Raw genomic sequence first — 20,327 nt, forward strand, 5'->3', positions numbered from 1 at the left:
TATAGGTTCATATAGTTCAAAATCATAATTACACAAAATGTATTCCTTAAAATAATCTAATGGTTGTCCCTGACCCATAATCCTAAATCCTTTATCCCTTTCATAGGTAAAACCTTTAAAAGTTGAAATAATTTCAGAATTATAGAAGAGTTACAAAAGTGCTACACATAATTCCTATATACTCTTACCTAGTTTCCCCTTACATTAACATCTAACATGGACCATTGATCACAACTAAGAAATTAACATTGGTAAAATATTGTCTTTCACTAATGAACTTTCCTTTGTTTCAGAATTCAATTTAGGATCCCACATTGCATTTATGTGACATATCTCTTTGGTCTTAAGTACTTTATGACAATTCCTTAGGCTCCCTTATCCATGACCCTCATATTTGGAAGAATACTGATTATATGTTTTGTAGAGTATCCACCAAATGATTTGTGTGATGTTTTCCCATGTCCAGGTAGTGGTTATGGATTATGTGGTAAGAACAGTACAGAAGTGAAGTACTCTTTGGTAATATCATATGGGGAAGGAGGCATATCACGTAAGTCATTGCTGGTGAGGCTCACCTTGATCACTTGACTAAGGTTGTATCTACTAGCCTCTCCATGGTACATTTACTATTTTTCTCTTTGCAGTTCTTAATTATTTTGAGAGAGCCACTTTGAGTCTATGCAAATATCCTGTTTCAGAAAATATCTTTTGGTCCACTAATTTTAACATTCACTGCTAGATCTTACCTGGAGCAGTTATCCCTTTGAGATTCTAGTAATAATATCATATTTCTATAATTCCTTCTATCTTTATTAATTGTATTTTTTTCTGAAGAGTTGGTATTTTCCTCCATTTGTTTTATTAATCCATTAATTTATTTGTATTAGTATAAGCTCATGAATGTTATCTGATTATTTTCATCATAATCTAAAAATACCATTATTTATTTTCTTATTCAATTTGTTTCAACTTTGACCATTCATATCCGCTTCTTTGTTTTTAAGAGATAGGGTCTCGCTTTGTTGCCCAAGCTGGTCTTGAACTCCTGGGCTGAAGGGATCTTCCCATTTCAGCCTTCTAAGTATCTGGGACTACAGGTACACACCATTGTGCCCAGATAGGTTGGGTCCTGTGTGTTTTTTATATGCTCCATTCTTTTCTTTGTTTCCCCTCTTCTCTCCCTTCTTTTTTAAGTGCTCTCTTTTTTCTGTCATCACAGATACTTCAGACTTCTAAATTTTTCTTACCCTCACCCTGGAGACAAGTAGACCTCCAAGGAACCCTCTTTTTAATTGAAAAATAATATTCATAGATCTAAAACTGGATGCCACTGATATTTGTTACTACTGGGATGCTGCTGCTTTTGGCTTTCTCAGTACATAGAGATAAAAAATACATATGTATAAAAAGTCATGCTTATACACATCTGTATTTGTTTCTATGTCTACTTATGTAGATAGATGTGTTTTAAAGAAACCACAATTCCATACTGGTAAGTAGAACTCCTATACAACACCATGGTTCATTTCATCCTTCCTTTTTTGTTGTTTGTAACTTCTTTCATTGACAGTGAGAAACCTGGTTCTCACGATATTGTAATATATTTACTTGCTTGCTCAACCCTAATACACAGAGTAGTTTCAGAATTTCTAGTTCCTTCCCCTGTGAGAAACAAATTTATCAACTAAAGTTTATGTCTGTAGATACTTCTTTTTTGTCCTTAGCCTTGCATTATTAAGCCAAAGCATTTTCTAAAGTTATGGAGATCATCAATTTTCTTTCCATCTTCTTCATTGTGGTTATCTAATTCATCTGTAGTGCAGTTAAATTCATTTGTCACAGCCTGCCTTCTGTCTTTTCCCTCATATTGTTGCAGTCTTTCGGTTTGTTAGCTCAGCTAGGTCCGAGTTCTTGTCACACAACCAGGAAGAATTAGGCACATGGACACTAAAGAGAGAGTGGAGTAGAATTTATTAAGCAAAAGGAAAGTTCTCAGCAAAAAGGGGACACAGAGGGTGGTTCCCCTACCCAAAAGTGGGAAAGCCCCTTGCATGGCTGGGTCTGGGGCCTTTTATGGACTCAGAATGGGGAGTGCATGCTGATTGGTTTGTAAGTATGCAAGAAAGGTTAAAGCAAAGACACCACTCAAAGGAGGGCATGACAGTGTAGAAAAACCAATTAGGAAAGGGTAGTTATATGTAAAATAGGTGAAGGGTGAAGACCAATCAGAGGAAAGTATGTCAAATGGGAAGACAAGTTCTTAATCCCATCTGAGGGTTTAACTTGTAGCTTGGCTTTCAGGCTTTAAACTGTCTTTGGCTTGGAGGTGGGGTTCCACTGAGGACCTTCCCTTATCTCTGTAGGCATTTGGCTGCCTCCTGCCACTCTCATTTCCCCCCTCTGCAGAGTACATCTAACTGCCATTAGAATAGGGATAAAGACTCATCTTAACTGCTTTCTGCTGACAGAGTGCACTGTTTTGTGACCCACATAATTTAGACCCCATATTTACATTTTGAAGACCTTTGTATTTTACTAATTATCTTTCAAACCATTTTATTTTCAAAGATTAAAGTCACATGAACTAAAAGACATTATGGCCTTTATTTTTCCTTCCAAGAATATTTCTTCTGAGTGCTTATTGTCTTTAAACCAACTAATTAAAGCTCTTTTTTAATATAAGCATCACATACATAATATATATACAGACAGAAGAAGATCCAGTATTTATAAGATTTTTCATTTGCCTATCTCTTAAGTGGATTATTGGCCTCAGGGTGGAGCCCTTCAAGAAGCAGGGCTAGGAAAGTCTACAGTTTCCAGGGCCTAATAAACAGTAATAGACGGAAGACAAAAACAGATTTGAGAGAGATTTATCCACTTTTAATACCTGGGGTTCCATGAGGAAAACAGAGGTTTTATCTTAAGATGGGATCCACAGCATCTTTTCTATTTTCCCCAGGAGTCCCACGATCTCAGAAGTTATTTTAGGGGCTCTCACATTTGCACCAAGAATGGCAAAACAAAATGGAGGAAAATAATTCAGTTGACTGAGAAAAAAACCTTTTCCAGAAGAACAAGATCCATGAAGAGAAAAATATAAAGACCTTTTAAATATACCTATAGCTTGGATGTTTACTTTTGATTAGACTGAGCCCTCTTTAAGAAAATCTTTTAAGTCCCTTTTACCCAGCTTTAGTCATGACCAGTGGTCAATATTTCTGACTTTCGAACTTTATCAAAAGTCACCTCACAGATGAAACCAACAAGCCTCAACTAAGATCATGACTGAACTGGGAGTGTATGAGGTATTTTCAAAGCGGGGTAAGCAGTTTTACAAAATCTAGACTCTTTAATGGTAGCTCAGAGAAAGGAAGATTTAAGAAAGGAAGGTAGAGGCTGGGCTCCATGGTTCATGCCTGTAATCCCAGCATTTTGGGAGGCCAAGGTGGGCGGATCATGAGGTCAAGAGATCTAGACCATCCTGGCCAACATGGTAAAACCCTGTCTCTACTAAAAGTATATAAAAAAAAAAAAAATTAGCCAAGAGTGGTGGAGCATGCCTGTAGTCCTAGCCAATCGGGAGGCTGAGGCAGGAGAATTGCTTGAACCCGGAAGGGGGAGGTTGCAGTGAGCCGAGATTGTGCTACTGCACTCCAGCCTTGCAACAAAGTGAGACTCCATCTCAAAAAAAAAAAAAAAGAAAGGAAGCTAGAAGTTGTTCATGGAGGGGAAGAGAATCAGCAAATGGTAAAAGTTACACAGATATTAACCAAAAAGTACTCATTCCCTAAGCTGGGATTGAACCTGGGGCACCGTTGTAAAATGGCAGAGACCAAAAGAAAGTACTGCCACATGGTAACAAAAGTTAAGCTCCCTCAAATTTAAAACAAGATGGAGACTTGCAGCAAAGTTTGTTACTGATCAGTTTGTCAGGCTGGCTTGAACAGCAGGATTATGAGGTCCAAGGCCTGCATTCTATCCTAAGGCACCCCTCTTTATGACAGAACCGTACAGAAAGACACACAAAGCACACAAGATTGGCTACAGCTTAAGACTAGCCTCACAATTTTTCTTCCATTAATCAAAACTTTACAGAGGATATAAACAATGATTTTATCACCCATTGAACTGATTTGCACAGGGAAAGGGAGGCCAGAAGTCTGACGGGTAAAAAGCTTTTACCCTTTTGCTGGCAGGTCAGGCTTCTAGGTTCCCTTCCCCCAAGCCAAGCAGTTTAAGGTCTGGGAAAATTAACTTTTCCCAGTTTGGTGGATGCATCCAAGGGGAGTGTCCTATGGTATGGGTGTAGCAGGACGAGCGGCAAACAAAACTCCTCAGACACGGAGTTAAAGAAGGAAGGGGTTTATTCGACCTGGGGCATCCGCAAGACTTCCGTCTCAAGAGCCCGGCTCCCCGAGTAAGCAATTCCTTACCCCTTTAAGCGCTCACAACTCTAAGGGGGTGCGTGTGAGAGGGTCGTGATTGATTGGGCAAGCTGGGGGTATGTGACTGGGGGCTGCATGCAATGGTAATTAGATCGGAACAAAATAAGACAGGGATTTTCACAGTGCATTTCTATACAATGTCTGTAATCCATAGATAACAGAACCAATTAGGTCAGGGGTCGATCTTTACTATCACACCCAGGGTGTGGTGCTGGGCTGTCTGCCTGTGGATTTCATTTCTGCCTTTTAGTTTTTACTTCTTCTTTCTTTGGAGGCAGAAATTGGGCATAAGATGATAGGAGGGGTAGTCTCTTCCCTTATGGAGACACAATTACCCATCTGCAAAGAGAGGACAGAGGAGGAAAAGGAGAAAGAAAGTGTTTTTTCAAAGGAGTGTCAGTGATTCAGGAGGCATTTAAGGGAAGTACAGACTGAAGATGATTGGTTACCCATCTGGAAAGAGGGGAACAAAGTCTCCCTAGTTCCTTTCTCTTCCTGGAGTATCTGAGGGAGAGAAAGAAGAGGTGTCCCCCTTTCTTTCTTCCGTCCTTATATCCCAGAGTCCGGGTGACCTCAGCAGGGTGCTGCCCATGGGTGCCAATGCAGCTTTCACTCATGTTAACAGGGTGGCCTAGGAGGTGGGAATTATCCACACTCACCCACATGCTTTCCCCCTGCTGTACATAACCACAGAGGTCCCCAGAGCTCATTTATCCCATGGATACTAACATGACCTCTATCCATGAAACAGGGGCTTGGCTTAATCAACAATAATTAGTCCTGCTCACCTACACTGCGCCCCTTGACTCCTGTTGTCATCTGCCTCTGGATCCCTCAGATCCAGTTTTCCTCACTAGGGCTTCAACCCGAAGCTTGGAATTGAGTTTGGGGCAAGAAGGTAACTCAGAAGGGTTCATGAGCTCATTAAGTCACAGGTGACCCTTGCCAGATTGCAGCCAGCAGTTGGCAGGGCTGCTCCTTCACTGCTTCCTTATCATAATTCAAATGCTAATGTAAAGCTGTGGAGGCCCGTCCTCCTCAAACAAAAGAGAAAAAAGAGAGTCCCATGAATTGGGGCCCTGGCCCCTAGTAAAACACCGTTCAAAAGAAAAAAATAAAGTCTCACATAGAAAAGCTCCCTGTATTTGCATTTGCAGCGCTGTGTTAACTCTTGACATGGTGGAGAAGGGGACAAAAAAAAAAAAAAAAAAACAGCTTAAGTGCAGGGCGGGTAAGGTGCCTGGGGAAGAAACCCTCTTGTGCTGTGCAAATTGGTTCCTGCAACAAGAAGGGAAGTTCTTAATTACTGTGTCCTCCTTCTAGTTCAGACTGAGCTGGACTAGGGTAGGAAAGACTCCACGGGTGCGTGGCAGGAGAGGGTGGCTAGCGGGAAACACTGGCCAGCAAGCTGCGTGGGGCCTCTGGTCCCTGAGATCACCCTGCGGCCTGGGCAGTGGCTGCAATACACTCCTGCCCTGCATGGTTATTGGACGTAGTATGTGCACACGGTGGGCATGACCATGCGCCCCAGACGGGAGTGGGGGGTAAGTGGGCAGCCACTACTCACCCATCCACCCGCCTCGTGTGCCTATGGCCATTAGGGTGGGTGGGGTGGGGGATGCACCTCTAAGAACAGACAGATATAACATTTTTCTGAATCGCATATGTGATGGCTGGGCCAAATGCTCATTCTACTGAGTAATATCCCTGCAGTTTGCAGCAATACCCTTAACATTATAAAAGAAGAGATAGAAGCCATTTCACACCATGAAAGAAGGAAGAAAAAATACCTTAGAAAAGTCTGGAAGTCTTGGTCAATGCCCTAATGGGTGGTCAGAAAGGAAGCCAAGTCTAGGGGCCTTGTGGTAACATGAGAAGTGGGCTCAGCCAGATGCTTTCAGTTGCCCCAGGACCATATGCTGTTCTCAGGCAATGGGTAGACCTCCCTGAAGGGAAACAAAGCCGACATCCCTTTTACCTGAAAGAGAGAGAGAGGTGGTAGGGTCGCATCCTGTCTTCTGTAACTGTGCCATTTGTTTTTAATTGGCTCACCCGAGGTTTGGTGCTTCATCTGCCTTCAGAAAAACGTCTAAGGATGAAAAGCCTTGAAAATGAAAGCGAAAGAGGGTTTGGGTCCCTATTTACTCACCCTCTAGGTATCCCTGTACAAGCCGCCAAAATGTTGTGGTGTTTCTGCTCCTTAGCTCAGCTAGATCCAAGTTCTTACCTCACAACTAGGAAGAATTGGTCGCCCCGACACTGGGGAGTGAGTGAAGCAGAATTTATTAAGCAAAAGGAATGCTCTCGGCAAAGACGGGAAATGGGGGATGGTTCCCCTACCTAAAAGCGGGAAAGTCCCACATGTGGCTGGGTCTGGGACCTTTTATAAACTCAGAATGGGGAGTGCATGCTGATTGGTTTGTGAATATGCAAAAAAGATTAAAGCAAAAATACCACTCAAAGGTGAGCACAACAGTGTAGAAAACCCAATTGGGAAAGAGTAGGTATATGTAAAATAGGTGAAGGGTGGGGACCAATCAGAGGAAATTGTGCCAAATGGGAAGACAAGTTCTCAATCCAGTCTGAGGATTTAACTTGCAGCTTGGCTTTCAGGCTTTAAACTGTCTCCAGTTTGGAGGTGGGGTTTCTTTGGAGACCCTCTCCCTAGACAATTGACTGCCTCAGGCTACTCTCAATATCTTGATTGATTACTTTAAATTTATTTATGTATATTTTATATATTAAAATGCATCGCCATAGTACCATAGAAAGCCATTCCATCATACCAGAAGTTCTGTGCAATTCCACAGATGACTTCTCCCCAACCCCAATTGCTGGTAACAACTGACAACTGTTTTGCTCTCTGCAGTCTTGCCTTTTTCAGAGTGTCATATAAATGGAATTGTACAGTTTTGGATCTGCCTTCTTTCACTCAGAAAAATGCGTTCAAGTTTGATCCACATTGTTGCATGAATCAATAGTTCATTCTTTCTTATTGCTGAGTAGTATTCCATTGTATGAATGTACTACAGTTTGTTTTTTATTCATTGGTTGAAAGCCATCTGTGTTGTTTCTAAATTTTGGAAATTGCAAATATAGCTACTATAAGCCATGTGCAGTTTTCTGTGTGAACATAAGTTTCATTTCTCTTGGGTAGATAACTTGGAATAGAATCGCTGGATTGTAGATGTACATTTTATTTTATAATAAACCTGCTAAACTGTTTAGCAAAGTGGCTGTGCCATTTTGCATTCCAACCAACAAGATTTCCAGTTGCTCTGCATATTTGTCAGCATTTAATATTGACAGTATTTGGGGCAGGCATTATAATGGGTGAATAGTGGTATCTTAGAGTGAGTTAATTTGCATTTACCTGATGGTTAGTTACACTGACATTGTTTCATATGCTTTTATGTCATCTATTTACCTTTTTTGATGAAGAATCAATCACTTGAGATGTGCTTTGTGTCTGGCATATATTCTATATTTGTAAGTGTTCCAACTGCTTTTGAAGAAATATATGTCGTACAGTTGCAGAATAGAATGTTTTCTATGCCGTTTAGTTGACCTTGATTAAGTATATTGTTCAAATTTGTCATAGCCTCATTAAATTTTTGTCTATTTTACTATTTTATTAGCTAATAAGAAAATTATGTTAAAAACTAAATCTGATTATGGCCTTGTCTAGTATTCCTTTTAGTCCCATCAAATTTGTTTCGTGTAGTTTGAAGCTATGGTCTTAAGATTCTTATGTCTTTCTGTTGAACTTAAATACCTTTATCACTTATTTAACAATGTAAGTATTTTCTAGCATTCACTCTGTTCATACTGGACAGCAGCCCTTTGTGCTACTGTGAGCATCTATTTTAATTCTGCATATTTTATAGGACCTGGGAAACATTATTTTTATATTTTTTCATAGGCTTACACTCTCCTTTGCTTTTCATCCCTTCTTGAAATCTGTGCTTTCATTTAGTATCATTTTCATTTAGCCTGAACAGCTTCCTTTGTTATTTCTTATGGTTCTGTTCTGCTGTCAACAAATTCCCCACCTGTTGTTTGACTGACAGCATCTGCATTTCACCACCAATTTTTAGGAAGTTAACTTGAGGTACAGAATTACAGGTTGGCAGATTTAAAAAAACTTTTAGCTATGATAAGATGTCATTATATTGCCTCCTGACTTCCATAATTTCTGTCAATAAGTCAACCTCTGGCTTTCTGGTGCTCCTTTGAAAGTTAGTGTCTCTTTCTCTAGCAGTTTTATGAATTTTTTAATTTGTCATTTTTTTTAATTTTTTTTTTTTTTTTTTTTTTTTTTTTTTTTTTTTTTTTTTTTTTTTTTTTTTTTTTTACCAGTTTTATCATTATGTTCTTAGCTATGGCTTTCTGAGTGTTTATTCTGGCTAGAGTTTTTGGAGTTTCTTCAGTGCTGTTTGTTTGATATATTCACTATGTCTGGAAATGTTTGGATATTATCTCTCCAAGTACTTTTCCTTTCCCATTCTCTTGCTGTGCATGTATTTTTTTTTTTTTTTTTTTTTTTTGAGACGGAGTCTCGCTCTGTCTCCCAGGCTGGAGTGCAGTGGCCCATCTCAGCTCACTGCAAGCTCCACCTCCCAGGTTTACGCCATTCTCCTGCCTCAGCCTCTCGAGTAGCTGGGACTACAGGCGCCCGCCACCTCGCCCGGCTAGTTTTGTATTTTTTAGTAGAGACGGGGTTTCACCGTGTTAGCCAGGATGGTCTCAATCTCCTGACCTCGTGATCCGCCCGTCTTGGCCTCCCAAAGTGCTGGGATTACAGGCTTGAGCCACCGCGCCCGGCCTGTGCATGTATTTTATATTATCTGATTCAGTCTCACTCTTACATTCCGTTTTTTTTCTTTCCACTTTTCTTCTCTCAATGCTTCAGTTTATACTTTTAAAAATTATTTTGTAATTATTTTCATTACTTTCTGAGGTTACTAATCTTGTCTTTTTCTTTGTCTGGTGAGCTAATGCATCCATCCAGTAAGTACTTAATATCAGATACTATATGTTTATTTCAAGAGTGCTTATTTGACTTTGTTTTTAAAGATTTCCATTCACTGTTGAAATGTTCTACCTTTCTATCCATTTAGATTATTTTTCTTTATTTTCCTTAGCATATTAATAATAGTTATAGATGCTTCCTGACTTAGGGTGGAGTTATAAACTGGTAAAATATCGTAACTTGAAAATACATTTAATACACCTAACCTACCAAACCTTGTAGCTTAGCCTAGCCTACCCACCTTAAACATGCTTGGAACACTTACCATGCCACATGTTGCTAGCTCAGGAAAAGATCAAAATTCAAAATTCAAAGTACAGTTTCTACTGAATGGATGTTACTTTCACACTATTTTAAAGTTGAAAAATCATACGTTGACCCGCCATAAGTCAGGGACTGTCTGTATTTTTTTTTTTTTTTTTTTTTTTTGGAGACGGAATCTCTCTGTCACCCAGGCCGGAGTGCGGTGGCGCGATCTCGGTTCACTGCAAGCTCCGCTTCCCGGGTTCACGCCATTCTCCTGCCTCAGCCTCCGGAGTAGCTGGGACTACAGGCACCCACCACCACGCCCGGCTAATTTTTTGTATTTTTAGTAGAGACGGGGTTTCACCGTGTTAGCCAGGATGGTCTCGATTTCCTGACCTCGTGTTCCCCCTTCTCGGCCTCCCAAAGTGCTGGGATTACAGGCGTGAGCCACCGCGCCCAGCAGACTGTCTGTATTTTAAAGTCCTTTCATGCCAACTCCAATAGCTATATTATGTATGGATTTATTTATATTGTTAGGTTTTTTAAATTATTGATCAATTTTACTGCCACAATGTATATATCATACTTTTTATTGTAATCAGATATTGTATATACAAGGGTTGTAGAGACTTCAAATATTATTTTGCCCAGACAATATTCAATGTTTCCTCTGTCAGGAAGAATGCATGAAAAGCTGACTATATCAACCAGTCAGAGATTGAGCTGAGTCAAAGCTGATTTGTAATTAGACTCAGTCCATCTGTGATTCATCCTGTTCTTTGGGCCTTGCTTTTGATTGACAGCCTGGAAGGTCTCTGTCTCCTCAATACTGAAATACTGCAGAAGATTCTTCACTGCTTTCAGAAATTTGAGCTTTACTCTTGTACATTTCCCCCACTGAGGTTGAAAATCTTGCAAATTGCTTGAAGGGAAGACCAGTCATATATTTGACATAGGCTCCTTCTCTCTATGGGGACTTCTTCTTCTAACCACTCCAAGACTGTGAAAGATTTGATTTGCCTATTAGAATTTCCTTACCCAATCCCCTAGTCTCCTGTTTAGTTGCAACACAGGTCAAATGTTCACATATCACACTGGACCCAACCATCATTGAAAGCTCTGCTTGTTTCCCTTTTCCCCAGTACAATCTCTTTGCCTGGACCATGTCCAATCCACAATCTGTCTCCAGAATCAGCAAATACGTTAAGGAAATAAAACAGGCAGTAATCATTTACTCAACTAAAAAATGCATTTCCTTTTGCAGAATTTTATTTATCCAATTATTCTTGCTTACACACTCTTCAAAGCTTTTAAAATATGATTTTTTTACATTTATAGCTTTTTCAGTTGTTATTTTGTAATGTTCACCTTTCACGACATCCTACATTTTACTCAGAAACAGAACCCATTTCTCAGAGTTTCTTAAAGTGGATCTCATTCAGATTAGTTTCTAAGATATAATTGAAGCTGCAAGATGTAAAGTCAAAAGGCGTTAATGGCTATGTTTTAAAAACATGAGAAAAGCCCGTCTATAGTGAAATAGATGAAAGAAATCTACCTGCAGGCAGCAACCAACAGAAAAAGAAGAGAGTTCTACTTGGGTTCCAGAATGCTGGCTTTTCCCAGGGTGCAGCTGCATTGCTACTTTGTCCAAAACTTGGTGGTTCAGTTCCTTTTTTGACTCTAGGGAGCCCCAATTTCCTTGAAATAAATTCCTGTCTTTTGTTTTTAGGTTGATTAAGTTGGTTTTCCATCACTTGTAATAAAAGTCTTAGTTAATATTATCATATTATTAAATAGGTCAACACAAATCATAATGTTGTTACTGTCATTCTTTTAGGCTTTTCTGCTTAATGTTTACTCTAGATTTCCCAGCTCAATTTGCAATAAAGATGATAAATGTGGCATCTTGCTGCATTCAACATGCTTATCTGACATAGTTTCTCATCCATTTCTTATGTTTTCAGGGGTCTTGGAAAACATATAACCAAACATATTAGAACTGTACACTTGGCAAGAAGAAATAAGATCTGAATGAGGCTTAGGAGGAGCTCTGCCATACGTAAAGTGCAAAAGTTTTAGAACATTGACACTTAGATTTGTTTTTGCTTATGTTCTTGGTTTTTGCCTTGTTCTTAGTAACTGAACATGCTACACCAGGGATTTTTGGCTAATATGTTCTTTAAATAACTTTATTCAAATAATTGTATCACCAGGGATAGGTCTCTTTATCTTTGATGAGTTCCTGATACATAGGGGGGAAAAGTCAGTTAAGTTCAACACACTAGGAAAAAAGAAAAGCAGTTCAATTTGTATAGGTTATTTTTGTAACTGATATTCAAACTAACATGGTTAAATATGGAGAAAAGGTGATATCGCTGTATTTAATACATTCCATTCTTACAATTTTAAAAAAGGTTTAATCAATTATGTATTTCAATGTGTATATTTATGGGCCTGGCAGGGCCTGGGGAAACTGTTAATGATAAAGAAAAAGATAATGAGAAGGAAGAGAGAAAAACAAGAATGGAATTTAACATAGCAAAAATTAAAGCACACCCTGAATATAATTATGCCAAAACTGATTTGGATAACAGCTTAGCTTGATTTCTATTTGGGCTGTGGACATCAAACTATGTAGAATATGATCACCTACCAACAGTACTTTTGGAATGATGATTAGCTAGCTACACATAATCACGGTGCCGTTTTCTACCTGATTTTTACCACAATCACCCCAACCTCCAATCCTTACCTTCACCCCCACCTAAAAATTTGAAGGCATCTAAACGAAGATTACTATGGAGACTTAAATAGCTATGAACAATGACGTCATCTCACAGGCAGAAGGAAACGAAGTCATGGTCAGGTGAGTAAAATGGGTGACTATGCTGAGCTGCGTGGCGATCCAGTGTAGAATATTGGTCAATGATTGTAACTTGAAATTAGAGACTTGAACTTGAAAATTGATTCTATCACTTACCAGCTGTCTGACATTGGCAAAATTACTTAAATTCAATTCTCTAAGCCCGCCACTGCGCCCGGGTAGTTTTTTTTGTATTTTTTTAGTAGAGACGGGGTTTCACCGTGTTAGCCAGGATGGTCTCGATCTCCTGACCTTGTGATCCGCCCGTCTCGGCCTCCCAAAGTGCTGGGATTACAGGCTTGAGCCACCGAGCCCGGCCAGCCTCAACTTCTTTATCAAGAAAATGAGAATGATAATGACAACTAGTGTTATAAGAAATAAACGTAAGAATACATGTGGAATACATAGCATATGGCTTAGTACACTGCGCTCAGTAAAGGATAATGATTCTTATTCGTGAATGACAGGTAAAGAAGCAATAAAGCACCAGAGAGTGATGTCATTTTTCCTGTTTGAAAATAAGAATTTTGCTTTTCTCTGGCAAAGTAAGAGTTTTGCCTGTTCTTTATTTCTTTGAAAAGAAAGACTTCGCATTTCTATTGCTTCATCACTTAGACTGAAAGACAACTTCACCATCAAATTCTTTGGTTTGGTTTTTCAAGAGAGACTTCATTTTGAACAGAGCTGCTTAATTACACTGCGAACTTAAAAAAGCAAGTTGTTTCTAAATTTGGTGGATTTATTGACATTGTTTTTTCATTCAGATATTTCTTATTGCCAAATCTCACTCTGTCCAAGAAAAAAATAATTCAGCACACCATACTCTATGTAACCTCTACTTACATTACTTAATAGTAGCTGTAAGATAGAATTTTTTTTTTGAAGACCTATGTCTTCAGCCAGGAAATATGTGATTAGAACTTAACTGGGAGCTGGCTCTTCTAGTTGGAACCGGGCTGTCTTTGAACCAGCAGTAAATTACTTGTTGAAAGTATCTGTTCAAAGTAGCAAAGTGTTTATTCATATGGAGATAGGTATTTAAAAAGTCTAAGTTATATATATTTGCTCTAAGTTTTGTTTGCATTCTTCATTAAGTAGAAATATGACTTACATAATGTTTGTATCCATATATAGACACATAGCAGAACTAACCAATTCTTAAGGATTAAGTTACATCAATCTAATATTTAGGGAATAAAACACCTGCCTTCATTATTTGGTAAGACCTAAAAATTTCTAATAAAACAGACAATGTAAATACCATGACACAAATATCAAGTGAAAGGCCTAATGTGAGGGCCAATGAATATGGAAAGGGATCTGGGCCTCATGGTTTGGAAATCCTCAGAATTTGTCCACAAAAATTACATGTATATCTATGTATGTATACGGTCATTTATCTGAACATTTTCATAGTTTCATCAAGGAAGACACAAAGGATGGTAAGAACCAAGGCATTGGGTGGACCTGATACTTTCATTGCCACCAGTCAATTCTTTAAGGAACAGTTACTGGAGGAAGTATAAGATAAACCTAGAAATGGGCTACCAGCACACGTTAGGATGGTGCACACATGAGCTGGTGGTCTCTTGCTGCCCGTTTCAGAGGTGGATATGGCTGGCCATAGGTGGAGGAAGCAGAATTTGAAAGAAGCAACATGGCAGACCTCCACACCAGATTTCTCAAACAGTGGGATGTTGAGAGTGGGGTTGTATTTTCCTGTATCAAAGGAGAAAAGTGATAGGAGCATGAGTGTTCTAACGTTTTTATTTCAGCAAAGCAAAGATAATATCAGGACTTTCTTTGCTCCTGGGTCTGGACCTCTTTTAAGAGTTACTCTCTGGATGGAAGACTCTAGGGATGCTGAAAGCAAGACTCAGAGGCCCCAGGCAAGAGAGCTGGCTAGGGCTGACTAGGGTTAGCTGACTGCTAGCTTACATAGAGTTGAATTGCAATAAATTCTGTGAGATGTCTCTTGTAGTTGCTGTAGGCAGAGTATGTTTCTCTAGACAGTGTCCAGTCTAGTTAGCGCTGCGCTTTAAACTTCCCAGCCTGCGCCTCGAATTTTGCTGCTGCAGTAGTAGGACCACATCTTTCTAGCATGGGAGAAGGCTCCTCCAGGATTCATTTTTCTTTGGTTCCTCCGCAGCAGCTTACCGCTAGGATCTGGCTTTGTGTCGGCTCACAGAATTCATTTCAGTTCCAGAGTTATTCTCCACTTACTTATTCTCCACTTACTCAGCTTCTGCTGAACATACACGTGCGTGGAATTGATAAGGGGACCACATTAATTCGCAGTTTTAGTGCCCGATGGTCAAACGGGAGCTTATTTCTACTCAACTAAGTTTTGCTGCGCTTAATCCATCTCCACCATTTCCCTTCCGCTACTGATTCCCTCCCTGCTCCTCCCCTGTCTGCTGAATTTCCCCCAAAACTTGCCGGGAGGTTCCTTCTAGCGCCGCTGGGGACTGCAGAGCTGGCGCTTGGACCTTATACCCAGCGGCCCCTACTCCGAATGAGTGACCCAGGCACAGGCGACTTTACAGGGTCTCTTTCTCTCTTGGGTGTTTCACACACATGCGCCTCTGTGCAAACACCTATGTTTTATGTGTTTTAAAGTGAAAAGGGAATACTTGAAATGCGGAAGTCAGGTTAAGGAAATTGAGTTCTTCACTGAACTCTGCCAAGATCCGGTCAATATGATGGCGGTGTGTGTTTATGCAGCTCTTTACCAAAGAGGGTAATATCAAACTCTGCCCACAAGTGGCGGATTCCTCTGGGAGTCTGGGACTCTGCGAAGCAGTGGAGGCATGGCTGGAGAAAGCCACAGGTCCCCAAACCGCTAAAGCCAAAAACCGTGTAGGGAACAAGTTTTGTTTTGTTTTATTCTCTTCCCATGTTCCTGAGCAGAAATTAAAAGAGGAAAGGTCGCATGGAGCTGGTTACATTCCTGTCGGCCTTCCCCGCTTCCCATCCATTTAACAGTTCTCTCTAATCGTTTCCAGTTCTCCTAGGATAACGGGAAAATTGTTTCCTGGCACCCCGCACTCCCACAGGACACACCCACAATCGTGCACACTTTTGATCCATCCTGGCCAAGGCCCCCACCTAGCGGTTTAAACTCGCCGGCTTTGCTTCCCTCTCCTATGGTTTCTAAGTGAGCGCTGCAGTTTGCAAAAATAATTGTTTATCTAGGTGGATGGGGTGGGAGGATGGGAAGGATCCCTTAAAATGTGGTGAAAATGAGACTTAAGGTTAGTGGCAAAATGCTAGGTGCTAGGACTGGAGGAGAAAAAGAGAGAAGGCTGTGCTTTTATCCTCAGGATGGCTGCTGCAGCCCAGAACGCATCTAGAGGACGTCCTTGAAGAGCTGCCACCTTAGTTAAAGGAGTACCCTCACTCTCAGTGCGTGGGTGTGTGTGTGTGTGTGTGTGTGTGCGCGCGCGCGCGTTTCTTCATAACACTTAACACTACAGAAAAGTATAAGTATTAATTATTTACTTGTTCATGTAGTTATTGTCTGTCTCTTCTACAATGTAAACTGCTGAAAAAGAGGGTCTGAGTCTACTCCCACTGGCCTCCATACCTCTGGAGCCTAGAAAAATACTCAGCATAGAGTAGGCACTCTATTTTTTGCCTGCCTTCCTGGTTTAGAGAACCAGGGTTCTTAAGGGAACTTGGGTTTGTGCTTTATCGCGTTGGGTAAAAAGCTCTTCTTTCAAAGAATCTTAATTACTCTTCCTCTAAAACTGGGTGGAGGGATCAGATCAGATAACCTTAGGTTCTGACATAGAATGATTCTCTTTAAAATATATGTGCGCTTAATCAGATGAGTTCAATTACAATGCAGTTTTTATTAGACACACTCTAGGTGCCAAACATGGATCTAGGCTCTAGGAATTCATAGTGGGGATCATTTAATCCTTCGAGCTGAAAATACCTTTTCCTTTCCTGGAGCTTTTCTTCACACTTTCGGATTTGCATTTCTACGCTACATTTGTTTCTGTTGAGGTTAGAGGAGAAACTGAGGACAGGGGATCGGTCCCTGGTCATGAGACCTAGGTACTGGTATTGCACGCTGCAGCTTATGGATGACATCCCCATATATTAGTTGAAGGCAAAGGAGACACACAAGACGGTGTTGTTGATGGTTCCAGTCCTCCCCGCCGCGGCATCCCCCTTTTTTCTTGAATTCTGATGGCCTCCTTTCTAGGTGGGCTGTTGGAAGGAACATGCTCCCTGGCAACTGTTTTCCAGAGGCACTGAAGCACTGAGCAGCTGGAACAGGAGGGTGGAGCAGAAGGTTTAATTTCACGTACAGTTGGCTTCTGTTTGTGATACTTCTACATTTTCTCAGATAGCGTTTTCTTTTTCCCTGTTGACTCACAGTTGAGTGAAAAACACAAATTGCTAAAACTTGATGAAAATAGTTTTTATTGTATCAAGAGTTGAGGATGACATGAAGCCAGAGGCTCGAAGTACAAAATGCAAACATTGGGTCCTCTACAGAGATATTACTGATGCCTCCTAACCTGGGTGTGGCCCTCAGGGCTGGATATGATTTTAGAGCGGAGAGGTCAGAGACCAGGGCTTCTCCGCCTAAAACTGGCCTTCTAGGGTGGGAGTGGTAGGTGGGAGCCTAGGACCAGACTCCTGGACTAAGCCTGGGATCGTGGCTAAGGACATGGGTCTCACTGGAGGTCAGCGCAGCAAGCTCCGATGTCCGCAGAGGCGAGAACAGGACGCTCTCCTCCCCTGGCCAGAAATGCGGCTCCAGGTTGTCAGGGCTGGGAGGGGGACCCGGGGTGGGAAGCGAGGAGATAGGGCGGTAGGACCCGGCGGGAGCTTCCTTGGCCAGGAAGGGAACTGGGCGGGGGGGAAAAGAGGGAGGGAGAGAGAAAAAGAGAAGGTGATCGCGAGCGGGTGTCAGCACTCGCCGCGCCGCACGAGTTGCACTGCTCTGGCGGACGGGACCTGGACTCTATATAAGGAGCCCATCTGCTCCGTAGCTCGCACGCTCCTCCCGGGCTGGCGCACGCCGCGTCCCTCCAGCTCCCCCAGACACCTGCCCCTTCCCCGTGTGCGGCGCCAGGTCCTCCAGACCCGCGCACCCAGTGGCATGTCTCCGAGTGGTTCCCGTGGGACCGAGGTGGCGGTGGCGGCCGCGCGGACCGAGCAGCCGCAACTCCAGCCCCATTGTCCCCCCTTTTATGGCTCCGTCTCCGCGGGGCCGCTCGTCCGAGTGGCCAGAGAGTGAAAAGAGAGGGAGGGCAGAGCTCCGGCGCGAGGCGCGGCTCAGCGCTGCTCCTAGACTTCACCGCACCCAGCTCTGGCGGCCGCTGCAGCCTCAAAAAAGTGCCCCAGCTTGGGGCGAGGGGCGGGAATGCAAGATCGGGACCTCTCGCTGGCCTGCAAGCTTTGGTCTCCACACCTAGGAAACTCCTGTGGGCAAAGTCTGCAGATCTAAGAGCGTCCAGGTTAGGAGACGCTCAGCCTCAAGCAACTGGGGTAAGAGATCCCATTTGGTCAAAGCCTTCTCCTCAAGCAGTACTTCACCCTCCGGCACTAGACGCCTCCAGGGAGCTGGAGCGGAGCAGGGCTCGGTGGGCCAGTTCTTAGCAACCCAGGGCTAACACCCGGTGTGGAGAGGAACAACCACAGACGCGGCGGCTTTGCCAGGCGCTCTGGAAGTGCAGGAGACGCGCCCGCCTGCCTCGGCTGCCGCACCCATGACCTCTAGTTTCAGCTGTGAACCTGGGCGGAGGAATAATTGAGGAACTCACGGAACTATCAACTGGGGACAAACCTGCGATCGCCACGGTCCTTCCGCCCTCTCCTTCGTCCGCTCCATGCAGAAGAGCTGCGCTCTGGGGCTGGGGCGAGGAGAACCATGGAGGAACCGGGTGCTCAGTGCGCTCCACCGCCGCCCGCGGGCTCCGAGACCTGGGCTCCTCAAGCCAACGTATCCTCTGCTCCCTCCCAAAACTGCAGCACCAAGGACTATATTTACCAGGACTCCATCGCCCTACCCTGGAAAGTACTGCTGGTTATGCTACTGGCGCTCATCACCTTGGCCACCACGCTCTCCAATGCCTTTGTGATTGCCACAGTGTACCGGACCCGGAAGCTACACACCCCGGCTAACTATCTAATCGCCTCTCTGGCGGTCACCGACCTGCTCGTGTCCATCCTGGTGATGCCCGTCAGCACCATGTACACTGTCACCGGCCGCTGGACACTGGGCCAGGTGGTCTGTGACTTCTGGCTGTCGTCGGACATCACCTGTTGCACTGCCTCCATCCTGCACCTCTGTGTCATCGCCCTGGACCGCTACTGGGCCATCACGGACGCTGTGGAGTACTCAGCTAAAAGGACTCCCAAGAGGGCGGCGGTCATGATCGCGCTGGTGTGGGTCTTCTCCATCTCTATCTCGCTGCCGCCCTTCTTCTGGCGTCAGGCCAAGGCCGAAGAGGAGGTGTCGGACTGCGTGGTGAACACCGACCACATCCTCTACACGGTCTACTCCACGGTGGGTGCTTTCTACTTTCCCACCCTGCTCCTCATCGCCCTCTATGGCCGCATCTACGTGGAAGCCCGCTCCCGGATTTTGAAACAGACGCCCAACAGGACCGGCAAGCGCTTGACCCGAGCCCAGCTGATAACGGACTCCCCCGGGTCCACGTCTTCGGTCACCTCTATTAACTCGCGGGTTCCCGACGTGCCCAGCGAATCCGGGTCTCCTGTGTACGTGAACCAAGTCAAAGTGCGAGTCTCCGACGCCCTGCTGGAAAAGAAGAAACTCATGGCCGCTAGGGAGCGCAAAGCCACCAAGACCCTGGGGATCATTTTGGGAGCCTTTATTGTGTGTTGGCTGCCCTTCTTCATCATCTCCCTAGTGATGCCGATCTGCAAAGATGCCTGCTGGTTCCACCTAGCCATCTTTGACTTCTTCACATGGCTGGGCTATCTCAACTCCCTCATTAACCCCATAATCTATACCATGTCCAATGAGGACTTTAAACAAGCGTTCCACAAACTGATACGTTTTAAGTGCACAAGTTGACTTGCCAATTGCAGTGGGGTCGCCTAAGCGACCTTTGGGGACCAAGTTGTGTCTGGTTCCACAGGTAGGTCGAATCTTCTTTCGCGGTTACTGGGTCCCAGCGGCGCTCTCTCTCCTGAGCAAGGGCAATGGATCCTGAGAAGCCAGGATAGTCCTGAGAGAGAGCCCTGAAAGGAGAAGTGTTCAAACTAAACGTAGAGCTTCCCAGCCCAGGAGGAGGCTCACTTCCTCCCCCTCAAGCCTCGGGCTCAGCACTGACCCCTGCGGCAGCCAATCCCAAAGGGGATTGCAACTTTTAAAAATTGATTATGGAAGGGGATCCCTGCCCTGCTTTGGTATCATGGATAATGCCCACTAGAAACAGTGTATTTGTAATTGTTGCCTGAAGCTTGTCTGAGACAGATCTACATACAGCCTGGCAGTACTTGAACTAGACGCTTAATGCCCTGTGTTTTTGGGGAGAACTTTGTGTTACAGCTTAATTTAAGAACAGTTACTTTGGCATCATTCAGTCTTCAGTTTTTGTCTATTTAAACTTGGTTGGAGAAACTTGTGGATTTGGTGCTTCAAACCCTATGTGTGGCTTGGATGGCGCAGAGAAACCTTGAAGAGTTAACAGCAAAATTCTGATGCTGAGATCTCTATTTTTATTATACTTGAAACTATATGGGG

The 20,327-nt window shown here is 43.1% G+C and overlaps 1 protein-coding gene across 1 annotated transcript; it reads left to right on the forward strand.

The window, feature by feature from the left end:
• Positions 1–17,779: 17,779 nt before the first annotated feature.
• Positions 17,780–20,308, forward strand: HTR1B (5-hydroxytryptamine receptor 1B). Its single transcript, XM_017874617.1, has one exon. The coding sequence runs from the start codon at positions 18,483–18,485 to the stop codon at positions 19,653–19,655; it is 1,173 nt and encodes a 390-aa protein (XP_017730106.1). The 5' UTR covers positions 17,780–18,482; the 3' UTR covers positions 19,656–20,308.
• The last annotated feature ends 19 nt before the right edge of the window (positions 20,309–20,327 follow it).

The sequence above is a fragment of the Rhinopithecus bieti genome, unplaced genomic scaffold (genome assembly GCF_001698545.2).
Source record: "Rhinopithecus bieti isolate Rb0 unplaced genomic scaffold, ASM169854v2 scaffold_8928, whole genome shotgun sequence".
Lineage (NCBI taxonomy): Eukaryota > Metazoa > Chordata > Mammalia > Primates > Cercopithecidae > Rhinopithecus > Rhinopithecus bieti.

Excerpts from the sequence above, each read along its gene's own strand:
- HTR1B (XM_017874617.1), top strand. The coding sequence starts at position 18,483 with ATGGAGGAACCGGGTGCTCAGTGCGCTCCACCGCCGCCCGCGGGCTCC.